The following is a 16,014-nucleotide window of genomic DNA, read 5'->3' on the forward strand; positions in this document are numbered from 1 at the left end:
ATTATTTGAACGATTTGTTTTATAAAAATAAAATATGTGTCAGTATATTTAGTAAGTAAAACATAGTTGTGTTATAATAATGTATGTTATTAATTAAAAAATGTACATTAATCTTCTAATTGAAAAAAGTTCTATTATCCCATTTCATATCTAATAATAGCTACACAACTATATATTTATAGACTTTCACATTCTTTGCAAATTACTAATAAGCACCAATAATATTTTCATATTCTAATATTTTTCAACCTTCTCCTCTTGGTGGTAAAATTAAAAATAAAACTAAAAATAAGCACAAACATATAAGGTAAATACTAATTACAGCCCATTTCATATTTTATTTTTATTATTTTTTTAAGCCCAAGCCCAAAAATCTCTAAGCCAACACAATCAATCTTCTTTTATATTATCTTTTCTAGATATTTTATCTATATTTTTCTTTTTTAAAAAATAAATAAAAAAAATTATTAATATTCTCCCAAGATAGGTTTGTTAGAGAGATATGTGGCTAAGATGATTTTTTTAATTTAAAAAGAGATTATTAATATTTAAAAGATTGTTTATTTAAAAGATTGTTTAATTTTTTGGTTTAATTATTAGGTTTATTTTTTAACGGGAGATCAAACCTAATCGTTAAATTTAACAGAATATTCTTTTATTTTTAAGTATATTATGTTAAACTAAGAAATATCGTTAGATAAGCACTTTTAATATATAAAGATATAATTAACCTTGCTTCTATATATAATTAAATCATTGCCAATCTCTCTGGAAAAGATTATAATTAATTAAGGATAATGATTATGATTATATATGTATAATTCAGAACTTTGGAGGAAGCTTCCCCCATCGATCTATGATGCACACTCACTGTACTTGGACGTAATGCATATGTATATAATTACCTTACGTTCTCAAATATGAAACCTAATTATATAATACACTAGGAAACTTCACCGCGCGTTGCGCGGTTGTTTTTAGAAATTTGATTTTTTAAATTTTTTATTTAGAGATTTATAAAAATATAATTAATTATGATATTATATTTTAATATTTTTTATTTATTTTTAAAAAATATATATTTTTTTTTAAATTGTTGTATTTTGTAAGATTATGAATCATAAATTTTATTTATGGTAAATAGATGAAACATATACGTTAAAAAAATGAGACTATACATAGAAATATTATGTAATAAATAAGAAATTTATATATATATTTCTTTTTTAATTTTAGATGAATGATGAATATATATATATTGAATAATAATATAAAACGTGATATACTAAAGAAATAAAGCATATATAGTATTAAGTTAATTTAGTGTACAACAAAACAAATATGGTAAATTTGATAATATTGGAATTTCATAATATTGCTCCTTATTTTGTTGCTATTATTTTCTTGTAGCTTACTTTGTGTGGTAGGTAGAATGATTGAAATGGAGGCTGCCAAATTAAAAATGAGAAAGAGTTAGAAATTGTATAAAAATATGTATACTTTTGACAATGGGGTTTTTTATTTTTTTTAAAAAATAAATAGTAAGACCATAATATTTTACCTTATTGGTAACAGTGTCTTGTGATTTGTGAATAATCTAGCCAAATATGAAGTTGTAAAATAATTTGAGTGCTTGATCCATTGATTTGTCTGTTAAAATAGGTTAAAAAACGATTTTAATATTTCTTTTCTAAGATAAACTTGTAATGTATTATTTTAAAATACATAACTTAAGCAATTTACCTTTATTCAGTGGGTTGAGGATTGAATATTTTGAAATATTTCTTTGTAAACGATATTTTTGATTAAGGATTGGTCTTCCTCCTCATCATCAAGGTTCAGTATGGCCAATCCTTCCCTTGTGGTAACTCGAGACACAGCTACATATAGTTGACCATGGGTGAATACTTGCTTAGGTAGATATAAGCCCACATATTTAAGAGATTGTCCTTGGCTTTTATTAATTGTCATAGCAAAACATGGTGCCAAAGGAAGTTGTCGTCTGTTTAGCTTGAATGGCCATCTTGATTCATTTGGAGACATTATAATTCTTGGTATTGTTACGTTTTGACCAATATTTTTTCCAGAAATGATGTCAGCTCTAACCGACCATTTACCAAGTCGAGTGATAATCAATCTTGTGCCATTGCAGAGTCCTTCAGTTTGGTTTAAATTTCTAAGGAGCATTACAGGAGCACCTTCCTTAAGACGGATGTCATGATTCGGGACGCCATTAAATTTCAAACTTTGCAAAAATTCCATTGGATACAAAAGATCTTCATCATTTGTGTTGACACTTGCTTTGCATATACTGTCTGAACTTAAATAGGTTCTCCCTTCACCTGGGAGTTCATTCATAATCATCTCATTTAGTTCATGGACCATTTCATTTTTTGGGGTTAATATGGCTCTTTCTTTCAAATATGCGGGATCATTATATCTATGCAAAAGCGATGGGTATATAGCTTCAACTATGGCTTTAACTGGATCTTGAGATGGCTTTATAGATATATCTGTAGGAATTTTGATCAATTCTTTTTCTTTGTCATCATATAGCGAACCATCTCCAATTTGCAACATCCATTTGTCAAAAGAAGCTATTTTAGCAGCCTCAGAACCACTTACACTTCCATTATATAACCTCATATTTTGGTTGAGTTGATATATTTTGAAATATGGCCACAAATATGATGAGTTAAGAGAAGCATCAACAATATCAGCTCTTGTACCTTTTGGGACAACTGGCAATATTTGTCGGAAATCACCACCACATACCACTGTAAGTCCTCCAAAAGGTTTGTTTGAGTTATTTTCATACCTTGTTCTCAAAATATCTCGTAATGTCTTATCCAAAGCTTCAAAGCAAAATTTATTTGCCATTGGGGCTTCATCCCAAATGATCAAAGAAGTTTTCATAAGAAGACCAGCTAATAGGGTTCCTTGTCGAATGTCACAAGTTGACTCTGCTGTAACATCCAAAGGAATTCGAAAGCGTGAATGAGCTGTTCGACCATTGGGTAATAACAAAGCTGCTATGCCTGAAGTTGCAACAGGCAAGACTATTTTGGATTGTGATCTTAAGTATGAAATAATTGTATTCCACAAAAATGTTTTTCCAGTACCACCATGTCCATTGATAAAGAATAAAGTGCCTTCTTCATTCTCAACAGAATGTATGATAGCTTCATAAGCTAATTTTTGGCAAGAGTTTAAAGCAGCTACTGACTTCTCATGAAATATCTTTAATTCCTCACAGTCATAATCAAGCTCTTCATTGATTAGCCTATTTCCTGAATCTCTTATTAATGAGGAATTAGGTAGAGGCATGCCATCTATTTCTTTCAAACTTCTTCCCATCTTTAACATTATTGTCTCAATCTCAAACAATGTGTAAGCTTCAATTTGTTGTTCAGTTAGCTGTAGATTACTTATTCTGAATCTTTTCCTTTGCAATGAAGTTATGTCTTCTGACAATGCAGCATAATTTGATTTCCAAAGTTGACACGGATTAGAAACTTGGCAATGAAGGAGTATCGTGACAAATAAATGTCTTAATTACGCTCCGAGCTTGCCCATATTGCGGCTTGATCAAGCGATCGAGTCCATTCTTTATCATCATCTAATAACCCCAAAGCATAGCATGCAGCTTTAAAAGTAGGATATGTCACTCCATTTATTGTTCGAATACTTTCATAGGAAGTGCATCCTTTGACGAAATTCAGCATCATTCTCATATAAAACCGTTCTCCCGATGAAGGATGTGCAAAGTAGATTCTTCCGATTGTTATGCCCCTTTTTCTTCTAGTCCATATTTTCTCTTTTGAATTCCAAACCCAACATGTAGGGAAATCAACATATGTTAGCTCTCGTGCATCTTCATTTTTTGTTCGTCTCTAACCATTCGGTAAACTTTGTTTTTTCTATTCCGGAGTTGGCGAAATACATCGTTTACACATTTAGTTTCATCAAATATCCTTTGTATGCTCTCCTGGTAAATGAAACGGCAATCTTTCAACTGCTGGCTTTCTGTAATGTATGTCAAATTGGAAGATTCTCCAGCAAGCTTCAGTTGCTGATATATATCTACAATCCAAATATGTTTTGATTTCATCAATTTGTTCGGTAGTGTCAATAGATTCCAATGTTGCAGTCGTTCTATCAGATCCTTTATGAACATACTTGAAAAGGTATTTGGTCGATCTTGAGTAATTGCAAATTTCAACATTAATATGTGCATCAAACTTTACAATCAAATTCCTATTGTAAGGAACTACATATCGATTATCTAGGAATACACCTTTCTTTTCGACATGAGTACCTATATTTAATTGGAAATATTGATATTAATAGGTGCATCAAATTTCTTAATAAAATTACTATAGTTAGTGATTGACTATGCATTGATTATTTATAAATAGACATTTTTTTTCTATATGAATACCTGTATTTCGCCTTCTATAGACTGGAAACCCATCTGTATCAATTGTCGTATGATTATTGATTTTTTTGGGAAAATGTTTTGTGCATCTTCCTTGCATCATACATGGGGAGTGAGGATTGAGCTTTCCACACGGTCCATGAATCATAAATTTGTTATCGCATTATAACCATCCGGATCAATGTTTCTGTCTGGAATTTCTGCACTTATTATTTTATCAATATGGTTTGCTGAAGGATTTTTCATTGTCGAATGCAAGAAAAGCAATATGTGTGCATGGGGCAAGCCTCTTTTTTGGAACTCAATTGTGTATATACCTGGGAGAAAATAAAAGAAAAATTTATATTTAGAACTAATTCGTATGAATTAAGAATTATTTTTTTTTTGAAAATTGAAAATATTTGTATAATAAATAAGTTGGATTTTCTATAGATGGGGTAAATGAGAACAACTTACATGCAATTATTTTTCCGAATGGTTGTTGGTTTTTCAAATCTTCCATTAGTTGAAATAACTTTATCTCAAAAACTCTGCATATGACATCCACTCTATTAGCATCATCTTTTTGACCAATTAAACTGAGCATGTCATTTATTTCTGGCCACTTTGGATTGCAAGTGAAAGTAAGAAATAAATCAGGGTATCCTGCCCATTTAGAAATGGCCATAGCATCTTGATAATTTTGCACTCTATATCGGGGTCCCCCACAGTGTGACGAAGGCAAAATAATTACTTTTCCAACTTTTGAACAATCTGAATCACCTCTATGAACAACATCCATTAAACCAGAGTAAAGTTCTGATCTAAGTTGTTTTTGGTTATTTCGTATCCATCTAAATCTTTCTTCTTCAATCGCCATGTAACAATCTACTATATATTGTTGCAATAATCTACCAGCTTGAAGAAGACTGTGCCCCTCATTTAGTCTTTGCTGCAACCTAAAGCAATAGTATTGTCTCATTGTCAACTTTTTTGTATCAGATTCGTTCTCAAGTTCACCTCTAAAAGGTATGCGAAGCCTATATCCATCTTCACCATAAGGGTGTATCAATGGGTATGTCATAGGCATAAAACTTGGATGTAAATCTGTGATTCTTTGAAGTCCGTTAGTTCGGTGCTCTACAATAACATCCCGTTCGCAGTTCTCTTCATTGAAATCACCCACTATCAAGCCGGCTACTTCAGATACTGTTGGCAAGTTGTATTGACGACCATCTTTTGTCCGAGTACTTAAAAGTCGTAAACGGAACGTACATTCTGGTTGTTCTTTGAATCTATCCCTTGCCATTCTAAAGGATTTCACCAAACTATTATGTTGATCCAACATTTGAGATAATTGATTGACAATATCATGTTCAATCTCAGTTGTTGGCTTGGTTTTTTGAATTGTGGCGATTCTATTTTCTGTCTCATTTTCTGTATCATATATGTAGAGCTGAGCGAACTGTGGATTTTTTTCATGTTCTGGCAACAACGAACCAATGTGGTGATAATTTTGACCGCTCATCCGAAATACATACGAACCTTGTGATTGATTGATTAAGTTATCGATTCGACCTCCCATTGATGTAAACGCAAACATTGAGTTGTAAGCTCTAATATTTTTTCTGAATTTAATCCCTTTTTGGCCTGAATCAGGTCCGAGGAGATATTTGAGCAAAGGAGGTGCTTCCTTGAATAAGGGTATATGTACTTTTCCTTGCATACAACAAAATGAGAATTTGGGATGTGTGACCTCTCGGGTTCTATTTGTTCTTTCCTCATACCATAGAATAGCACTACAATATTGACATGTATATGAAGGAGGTCCGAAAGTCCAAGGTGTTGTGTAATGAGCTGTCATTTGAGAAAATAATAATATTATATTAAATAAATTATTTAGTTGGCACCAACCAATATGGTTTTGAAAATAATCTTACAATACCTTCTTTATCATTGAGTTGTATGGTCTGAAATTTCTCATTTGAGTCTTCATCATCCGAATCAGTAATAGCTATTATGATTAACACAATTGTTAGATAAATCTTCTTTTATATTATATTAAACTTATTGTATATGTAGTTTCCTATAATAAAGGAGGTACCATTATTTGAGCTTGTAGCATCTAATGAAAAAGTTGTTGAATGGTGCATATTTTGATTTGATGATGAGCATGTTCTTTTAACTTGTCCATGTTCATCTACATTATTTTATATAGTCAACAACTATAGAGTTAGTATTAAATGTGTAGTATTAAAGAATTTGAAAACTTTTTTTACGAAATTGAGTAAAATTAATAGAAATGTACCTGTATGAATATGATTTTTTCTTTTCTTTGATTGGTTATTTTGATTTATATGAAATGGTGTGTTATTGTTGCCATTTGTACTACAGGATTGCAGGAGATTATGACCTGCATCATGTTATAAAGATATATTAATTTATATATATATAGCATATTGAAATATCTCTAAAGTTGACATTTTACTTATTTTATATTTGAATAGATGTGAATGTTTTTTTTTTTGTGAACTAAAACGTACCGTTTGATTGAAGTGATTCAATGAGAGTTGTAACATTGTCCACCTTCATGCAATTTATGAAATACTTCACAATTTGAAGAATGAAAGTTATCTTATTATTTAAATCATGTCTGTATCAATTTTTGATCATTTGAATTTTCCTCATCAATCTTGCATGTTTGCATATGGTCTTCTGAATAACAGCCAAGTTGTCATTTTTTATATGACATTGGGCACTGGAGGCATATCTCTTAAGTTTTAATTTTTGAATCCTTACGTGCCGAGCTAAAGATGAAAATTGATTCTGTAATAAATAAATTTCTTGTGGAATATTTCTTGAATCACCAAAATCTTTGATCAATTCTGAAATTAATTCCATTTATTCTTTTCCTTCAAAAAAAAAAAATCATTAAACAGTATGACCGTTCATATTATATTATTAAATTTATGAAAGGAAAAAAATCTAAAAAGTTAAACATATAAACAATTTTTAAGAATGTAAAAAAAATTGAAAAAAAAATAAACTTATTTAATTTTGATTAGTTATGATGTCATTTTATCTAATATTTTCATTATTAATTTTTATAATTCAAATAGGAAAATATGCTTTAACTCTTGACCCAAAAAAGATAAAAAAGAAATATATATAATACAAATTAAATTAAAATTTAAAAATACATTTACATAAAATTTTTTAAATTAATTTAATTTTATTTTTATTAATATTTATTGCCTTTATTATGTTGAACTGTTGATATCATATCTTGTGAAAAAGTATATATTTTATAAAAAATAAAAACTAATAAAATAGAACTTAACTTTACAATTTTTAAGTGAAAATAAAAATTTGGGAATATTTTAAAAGCGTGTGTACACATTTAGATTTCTTGTGGCACTAAAAATATTGATGATATGTAATAGACATACAAATGATATGATCACACTAAACATAGTGTCGAAAACACTATTTGGACACAATTTTTTAGTAAGTGAAATGAAGAATGCAATTATTAATAAATTAAAAATTATACAATATTTATGCAAATTTGGAATTATAATAGTATTTCAACAATATATGTAAGTATTTTTTTTTCATTAAATGAGTTACATTCATACATGTATTACATTTTTTTTTTTTGAAGCATGTATAAAGGTTTCACAAATAAATAGCGTTAGATATACTAACCTTTGTTGAATTGGAAGAACCTTGAAGAATCAAGTAGTATTTTTCATGGAGATTATTAAAGTCGAGAGGCGTTTACGCTCTTGATCACTTGTACGAAATTCTACTAATTAAAATATAGTTGTATGAGATTTATATATATACATATTGTTTGCGTCTTCAATTTGAATTTTTTTTTTTAAAAAAAAAATAGTACTAAATAGTAATAATAACTTAAAAGAAAAACAAAGAATGACTATTAATGTACCTTTATAGAATTATAAGGGATGTCTTGAAGATTTACATATTCTCATTCATCAGCACATATTATCATGAAAAGAAAACAATAATTATTTTTTTAAAAAGAAATTTATTTATAATATAGTAAAATTAATTACAATTAAAAGAAATTGTAATGTACTTACAGTATTACTTCAAATGTGGGTGACCGAAAATAAAGTTAGTATTGTCCTTCAAATATGTGTATCCAAAATCAGTGTGATGTTTCTTTAAATGTAAGAGAAAGAATAATAAAATTGTTGTTCGATAAGATATTACCAGACAATAAAATGAATAAAAATCAATTAAGGGCAATGTTGTACATAGTAGACTAAATTAATGAGAATCTACAAAATCCACCAATATTCAAAATGGTATAAATCTTATTTTTTTTTAATAATAATATGTGTCATTTTTTTCTTCTAAAAAAGTACATTAGCTTAATTTTTTATAAAAGTATATGATAATAATCTTAGTTATATAATATATGTATGATAGTAAAGATTTTTTTTTGAAAAAATAAATAGAGAATTACCAACTGTAAAAAAAAATGAGAAAGGCAAATTAAAAATAATAACAATAAAAGAAGGTATATTAAAAGAAAAAAAAAATGACAATAATAAGAAAAAAATTAAAAATATTGAGTGACAAAAAAAATGACAAAGGCATATTAAAAAAAAAAGATAATTATAATAATAAAGAAAAATTCTTAAATTTTTACAAAAGTATAAAATAATAGTTATAGTTATATAATATACGTATGATAAATATATTTTTTTTTTTGAAAATAAATCGAGAGTATTAGCAAATGTGAAAAAAAATATGAGAAAGGAATATTAAAAATTTTTAAAAAAATAATAACAATAAAAGAAGGTATAATAAAAATAAAAAAAAGTGAAAATAATAAAAAAATGTTTAAAATATTGAGTGACAAAAAAAATGACAATCGCATATTAAAATTAATAATAAAATAATTGACAACTATATATAAATTAGTTAGAACAAAGGCATATTGAAAATTATAAAAAAAAAAATAACAACAATAAATTAGTTGGGAAAAAATAGGTATATTAAAAATAAATTGAAATGACTATAATAAATTTTAAAAGAAAACATTTAAAAATAATGAATTATTTATGAGATAATGAACAAAATAATAAAATAACTACAAAATGACAAAATAAATTGACTAAACTAAGAAAACTCACATTTAAATTTCACAAAATGACAAAATAATTTGAGTAAACTAAAAAAACTCACATCTAAATTTCACAAAATGACAAAATAACTTTACCAAACCAAAAAAAACTTCACCCATCTTTATATATGTTATAGATAGATATACGTATACTCATTGTATGATTATCAATATAATTTTTATTCTTATAAATTCTTTTATATTATTAACCTCGTATATATATAATAATAGAACATTTGTGTATTTTTATATGTTTATGGTTCTAGTTTATAAGTATAAAATAAATAAAAATAAATAAAAATAAATAAAAATCTACCCTATTATTAGAAGTGGAAATCACAAAATAATTATAGTCACTATTATTATAAAAGTATTTCGGCATAGAATAATCATTATATTAAATTTGAATATGAAGAAGTTGTATTAGTTGTATTATTAATTATTAATATAATTATTGGTTGGTTACTTAGTTATTTTTTATTTTTAGTAAACTTAAGGTTAATTAAATAAAAAAATAAAATAAAAAACTAATAATAAAATTTTTAAAATTAGAAGAAGCAAGATTAAGAAATAAATTCAGGTTGAAAGATCATGATATGTTGTCAAAAGGCATTAGAGGTAGTCATATTTTTTTCCATCCCCTTAGGCATTAGAGGTAGTCATATTTTTTTCCATCCCCTTAGAGAAATCATAAATTTAGAAAGTTAGAATCCTAAAAGATTAGACTGCCACAATATCATTGTGCTTAACAACAGATTTTTTAAATTTAATAGAAACATATTTGATTGATTTATTAAAAAAAATCGATGAATGATTTTACCAATTTTTAAGTTATGATGTTAATTTATCTAATAATTTATTTTTAATTTCTATAATTTAAATAGTAAAATATACTTATATTTAATATTCTATTATAATTTCTGTCAAAAAAATTAAAATAAAAAAGATATACATATATGCTAAGTTTTTAAAACAATTACATAAATATTCAAATTGCATAGGACAAATAACACACTTAAACGATATATAATTAAAGTATTTCATCAAATCACACTTAAACAGTACATAAATAAGAAAATAACAAAACTCTCATCACACCACAAATACTATATCAAAATAAAATAAAATTTAAAACAAAGGACTCCACAAGATGGATTGCAATAATACTAATTACACTATTTTCTCAATCGCTTTTTGATTCATATTTTCATCATCACTATCATCTTCAATAATTATGTTTTTTCTATTTTTTTTGGTAAGAGAAGTGCTATGATGATAATCTTCATCAGAATCTTCTAAATCTTTTGCAACAGTTATGTCTTTAAAATGTAACTCCTTTCGATTTTTATTCTCATTTTCTTCATTAGTATTATTATTTTTTTCCTGCAAAAGAAAACCCATAATAAATTCATTGGTTTCATATTTTGCACACAAATTAAACTTTATAAAGGTCAACATTACCTTATGATCTTTTATTTTCTTCAACTCATCTTGCTCTTCTAATTTCTCATTCAGATTGAAAACCTTTGACACTGTAAAATTCTCATGTCCATATTTCAAATTATACGTATTCAACTTCAACTTGTAAACAAATTCTCTGCCACAAAGACTTTGAGTTTCTGTTGGAACATCATCGGTTGTTTGTTTAAACAACTTGTTTGCTGCTGTGTCAAGTAAGCTCTCAGCTATATCATTAAATATCACCAAAGTTGTCTCTGCAGTCTTGTCCTCAACTTTTATATGTATTTTGTACCTATATTAAAATATTTCTTTACACAGTAAAAAAATCAATAATATAACTAATATGTTGGAGATAAAAAATTAGAATCATTTTCTTACTTCACAAGAGGATAGTCACATTTGTTGTTGCACTTGGAACATTTATAAACACCATCTTCAAGTTCAAGTTTTCTAAAGCATTTTTGGCAGGAGATATAGTACCATCCAAATGTGTTGTCTATTTCTGTTATTTTTCCCCTCACAGTAAGAAAATATTCCTACAATTAAAATTTTTTATTTATTAAAATTATAAAATATTTCAACAAAAAATAAATGAGGAAGGGATGTGAAAATTATTTATGTTATTAAATATCACCTTAAGTTGAGGACTCCAATCAGTCTTTAAGAGTTCTTCAATGCTCATCCTGTTAAGGAACATCTCTTCCTCAGGTGAAATCTTATTCACATTTGACCTCTCTATCACTTCAACACCATTGGAGATGGTAGAAAATTTTTCTACTAATGATGCTACATAATCTGTTTTCAGAGTTATGTATATTTTGCTGGCAGTTGTCGTAGAGTAACTAACTTCACCTATTTAGAGTAAATCTAAGTTAGCAAAAATATATTATAATTTAAAATATTATATAGTGTGATATTTTTAAAAAATTACCTCTAAAATTTTTAATAGTTGTTGAAGTTACAATCACAATCACAGGGCCATTATCCTTCTCATATAATTTTGGTTCGAACATCTTTCCCAAATCTCCCCACAAAGTAATCTTCGATGTCTCCGAACTATACATATATAATAAAAATAAATAAAGTATATAATCAAACATAATATAATATGGTTATAGGTTAAACAAATAATATAAAACATATACTACGAAATACATCATTAATTATTTTAAACTTACTAATTTGTTAGAATGGTGATATCTCTTTTTTTCCAGCCCCCTCCAACAGTTTCATAATCACCCACACCACGTAGACACCCAACAACATCTTAGAAAATATAACATTATTATATATTAGTGCATAAATATATTAAATTCAAATACTTCAATAACAAAATTAAAAAAAAAATACCTGAGAGTATTTCATTATTATTAACACGCAAATCAATTAAATTTGGAGTAATAAATTGAAATCCATTAATTGGAATCTGAATCGTTTCTTCTTCTAACTTCATGAGAGAAGTTCCAACCAAAAAAATAATCCTATACTCATTGGAAAGTGGTCTATATTCCCCTGTGCTTTTGACAACCTTGAAACCCTTGATACTATACAAGGAGCCTTCACTCAATAGGTTCTTAAACCTAGGAACTAAAGTTTTTGTGATGGTGGCATGGATTAGATTTTCCTATCACAATAACATTATTCAATAAGTATAATGTAATTGGATGAAAAAATAAAAAAGAAAGTTTATAAATTAATATTGAAATTACCTGCTCATCAATAAAAATCAAGTTGAGGTGAATCAATTCTCCATTTTTCTTAGTGTTAAGAGATTCCCACATTCGACATACCCTAACCCTTATCATCCAACTCTCCGATTCATTGTGTAAGTCACTAAGAAAAGAGTACTCCATGAAGTATACTATACGCAATCCAAATAAGATTTTTTTTTTTCTATTTTTGTAAAATATTTAGTTGGTATCAATTGGAGGACAATTTAGCAATCCTTAAATAGTTGATAGTATGAAAAACTGTACATTTATAGTATTAATGAAAATAATTATTGGTAGAATCATTAAGAATGTATTTCAAAAGACATTGAAAACATTAATAATTATGATTGTATTTAATTTTTTTTTCAGTTAATTGTTATGAGTGCGTCCATTATTTTATTTTTATATATGTATGTTAATTATTTTATTTATATATGTTTTTACTTTGGCAGAAATGATCTTTTAGCCTATCCAAATAGATATATGTATCTAGTTCGATAATTAAATTGTCATTAATGATTTAATTTGGCTGTGAAACTTTTTATTGGCTTAATATATAGAAAAGTATAGTAAAACACATTAAAATAAAAAGTTAATTAAATTAAAACCGTTGAAAACAATAAAATAAAAAGTTAATTAAATTAAAATAAGTCATTACATAGAACCGTTGAATTTTATATATTTACAATGAATACATAATTAATGTTACACCTAATTAAATATTATTTAAATTGAATACAATCTAGCTAATACATAAAAATGTATTCTTTCTATATATAACACATATAATTACATACATTGAAATCAATAAATACAAAGAACAATAATATTTAGCATTTAAAATGATGATCATACGAAATAAGGAATAGGCCAAATAATTAATGTTGATTAATTCAGTTATATTTTATGCTTTTATTAATTTTCTATATAAATGTATAAAACGAAAAGTTTGAGTATATTGATTTTTATTAATTGTATTAATATTATATTATATGTATGTAAATGTATTAAAATAAAAGTTTGTGTCTATTAATTGTCATTAGCTGTATTAATATTATTATTTTAATATTGATTTCCATTAGCATTAAATCAGTATTTACTAATTCACAATTATTATATAAAATAATAAGTACAGTTTTGACAATCATATTTAATATAGTATTATTGCAAAAAAAATAACAGCTAAGCATTTATGCTATTAATTGTGTTTGGCAAACATTTAATTTGTTCTTTAATTTTTTGCTCATTTTATTTACTTTTCTCCTCTACTAATTATAATATAGCATTTTCAAATTTTAAGATTTTTTTGTCTTCCTTTGATAATTCTTGAAACATTATTTGTTTTTCTTTTAAAAATCGTTTTCATACAAAATAGCTAAATGATACCACTAAATTTTTATTACATAAAATATTAACTGGTAAAGTTGAAATTGAATCACATCTAATAACGTTTAAATAATATCATAGTATTACAATAGACTTAATTATTACTAAAAAAATATACAATAGCTATCTATATTATACAAATATTAGTTGTAAAAAGTTAAAAATAAAGGCAAATAAAAAAAAACACATAGATTTGATGAATAAAACCCCTACTGACTCATGAACATTCTCTATATTTTTTTTCCTTCATGATTGTATCCTGCCGAAGCTGCATTTTCAAAAGAAAAAAAAAATACTATTTTAGAGATTAAATCTAAAATTCATTTCAGAGAACAAAGCCAAAACAGTTTTAATACAATCAGATATCAATGAAAATTTTAATAGGGAAATCTTTATACAGTTTTGATGTCAATACTAATTTTATATTACTTTAGTGAATAGACCTGTCATATACATATTCATTTTCTCCTTCTTTTCTGTGTTCCAGTTTGGTCATAGTTTTTTTTTTAATTGGCAAACTGTGTACTTTCCTAAGAAGCAAAATACTACCATTTATTCATTATCATAATTTTTTTAAACATATACATTTTCAAAATCAGACAAGTAGAAATTAAAATTAAATCAGAATTAGAAATCGGGCAATGAAGATCAAAAAAATGAAATCAGACATAGAAATCAAAATTAAATCACAAATATAGATCAGACAATAAGAAATAGACATTTCACCAAATGAAGAATAAAAAATGGGAAAAACAAAAGGGGATAGAGATTATAATTTCTCACTATTTTCTTTGGTTGCCAAACGTCTTTTTCACTTTCTTGGTCTTGTGTTGGCAAACATCTTCTTCTTCTTGGTCTTTGGTTGCCAAAGGTAATAGGGAAAAGATGTTTACTTGAAATTGACCTAAAGCCTTAAATCATAGAGAAGAGGGAATATAGAAGAGAGAATAACAGGAAAGAGGAAGCAAAGAAAAGGAAGAGAAGAGAAGAAAAAAATGGACGGCAGATAGGTTAGGAGTGACTAAAAAATGGAGATTAGATTTTTTTTGAATAAATTAGTTTTTTTTTAAATAAATAATAATAATAATAAATAATAATACGCAATTAATAGATTTTTAGCTAGAAATTAGGTAAAAAAAGAGAAAATTAGGTTCCTAACATGGTAACTTGCCACATCACCATCCCTAACAACAACATTATAGATATACAGTAGAACCTCTATTCAAGAATACTCTATTCAAGAATAACCTCTAATTTGTTATAAAAAAATGAAGTCCCAATTTGGGCCAGTTATAAATAAGAATAACCTCTATATTGTAATTAGTTATACATTTTTTAAGTCCCGTATTAATAAAATATACATCTATATAAGAATAATTAGATCTTAAATAAATATATACATATATTTTATAAATTTACTTATGTAAAATTAATAATTTTATTTCAAATTATAGTACATGTATAAATATTATATGTACTTGAAAATATTTTTAATATAATATATAGTATTAAGAATTGTTTATTGGTATTTTTGTTACATTGATATTTTTTGATATTTTGATTTTTTTTTTCAAGTGTAACTCTATTTAGTTATAACCTCTCAATTAGAATATTATTTTCTTGGTCCCAAGTGTATTCTTGAATAGAGGTTCTACTGTATATAGATTATTATACGATAACATGTAATAATATAAATATGCCGCTTGGCTTCCAGGTTTTTTTCTCATAAAAAAAATATTACATCAATTTTAGATCTGTTCTTCGATTTTACATCGATTTGAAGAGAATGGTTTTATTACTGTCATGAAGTCTGAATTAGGAATTTATTCCATTCTATCTCAATTCATTTTTATGTACAAGGTTATAAATATTATTCA

General features: G+C 26.3%; 3 protein-coding genes across 3 annotated transcripts; all 3 read right to left on the reverse strand.

The window, feature by feature from the left end:
• Nucleotides 1-1,749: 1,749 nt before the first annotated feature.
• LOC133036830 (uncharacterized) lies at nucleotides 1,750-3,728 on the reverse strand. Its single transcript, XM_061113590.1, has 2 exons — nucleotides 3,560-3,728; nucleotides 1,750-3,467 (listed from the first exon to the last, which is right to left on the reverse strand). Exons 1-2 carry the CDS (start codon nucleotides 3,726-3,728, stop codon nucleotides 1,750-1,752), a joined length of 1,887 nt encoding a protein of 628 aa, XP_060969573.1.
• A 237-nt stretch (nucleotides 3,729-3,965) lies between these two features.
• LOC133036831 (uncharacterized) lies at nucleotides 3,966-7,009 on the reverse strand. The gene is made up of 7 exons (XM_061113591.1): nucleotides 6,961-7,009; nucleotides 6,726-6,830; nucleotides 6,522-6,617; nucleotides 6,363-6,431; nucleotides 4,895-6,274; nucleotides 4,609-4,755; nucleotides 3,966-4,318 (listed from the first exon to the last, which is right to left on the reverse strand). The coding sequence occupies exons 1-7, from the start codon at nucleotides 7,007-7,009 to the stop codon at nucleotides 3,966-3,968; spliced, it is 2,199 nt and encodes a 732-aa protein (XP_060969574.1).
• A 3,576-nt stretch (nucleotides 7,010-10,585) lies between these two features.
• On the reverse strand, nucleotides 10,586-13,248 carry LOC115704290 (replication protein A 70 kDa DNA-binding subunit D-like). Its single transcript, XM_061113382.1, has 8 exons — nucleotides 12,749-13,248; nucleotides 12,390-12,663; nucleotides 12,218-12,305; nucleotides 11,971-12,095; nucleotides 11,674-11,891; nucleotides 11,418-11,575; nucleotides 11,040-11,331; nucleotides 10,586-10,961 (listed from the first exon to the last, which is right to left on the reverse strand). Exons 1-8 carry the CDS (start codon nucleotides 12,890-12,892, stop codon nucleotides 10,749-10,751), a joined length of 1,512 nt encoding a protein of 503 aa, XP_060969365.1. The 5' UTR covers nucleotides 12,893-13,248; the 3' UTR covers nucleotides 10,586-10,748.
• Nucleotides 13,249-16,014: the final 2,766 nt, after the last annotated feature.

This window comes from Cannabis sativa, chromosome 4 (assembly GCF_029168945.1).
Source record: "Cannabis sativa cultivar Pink pepper isolate KNU-18-1 chromosome 4, ASM2916894v1, whole genome shotgun sequence".
In the NCBI taxonomy this organism is placed as follows: Eukaryota; Viridiplantae; Streptophyta; class Magnoliopsida; order Rosales; family Cannabaceae; genus Cannabis; species Cannabis sativa.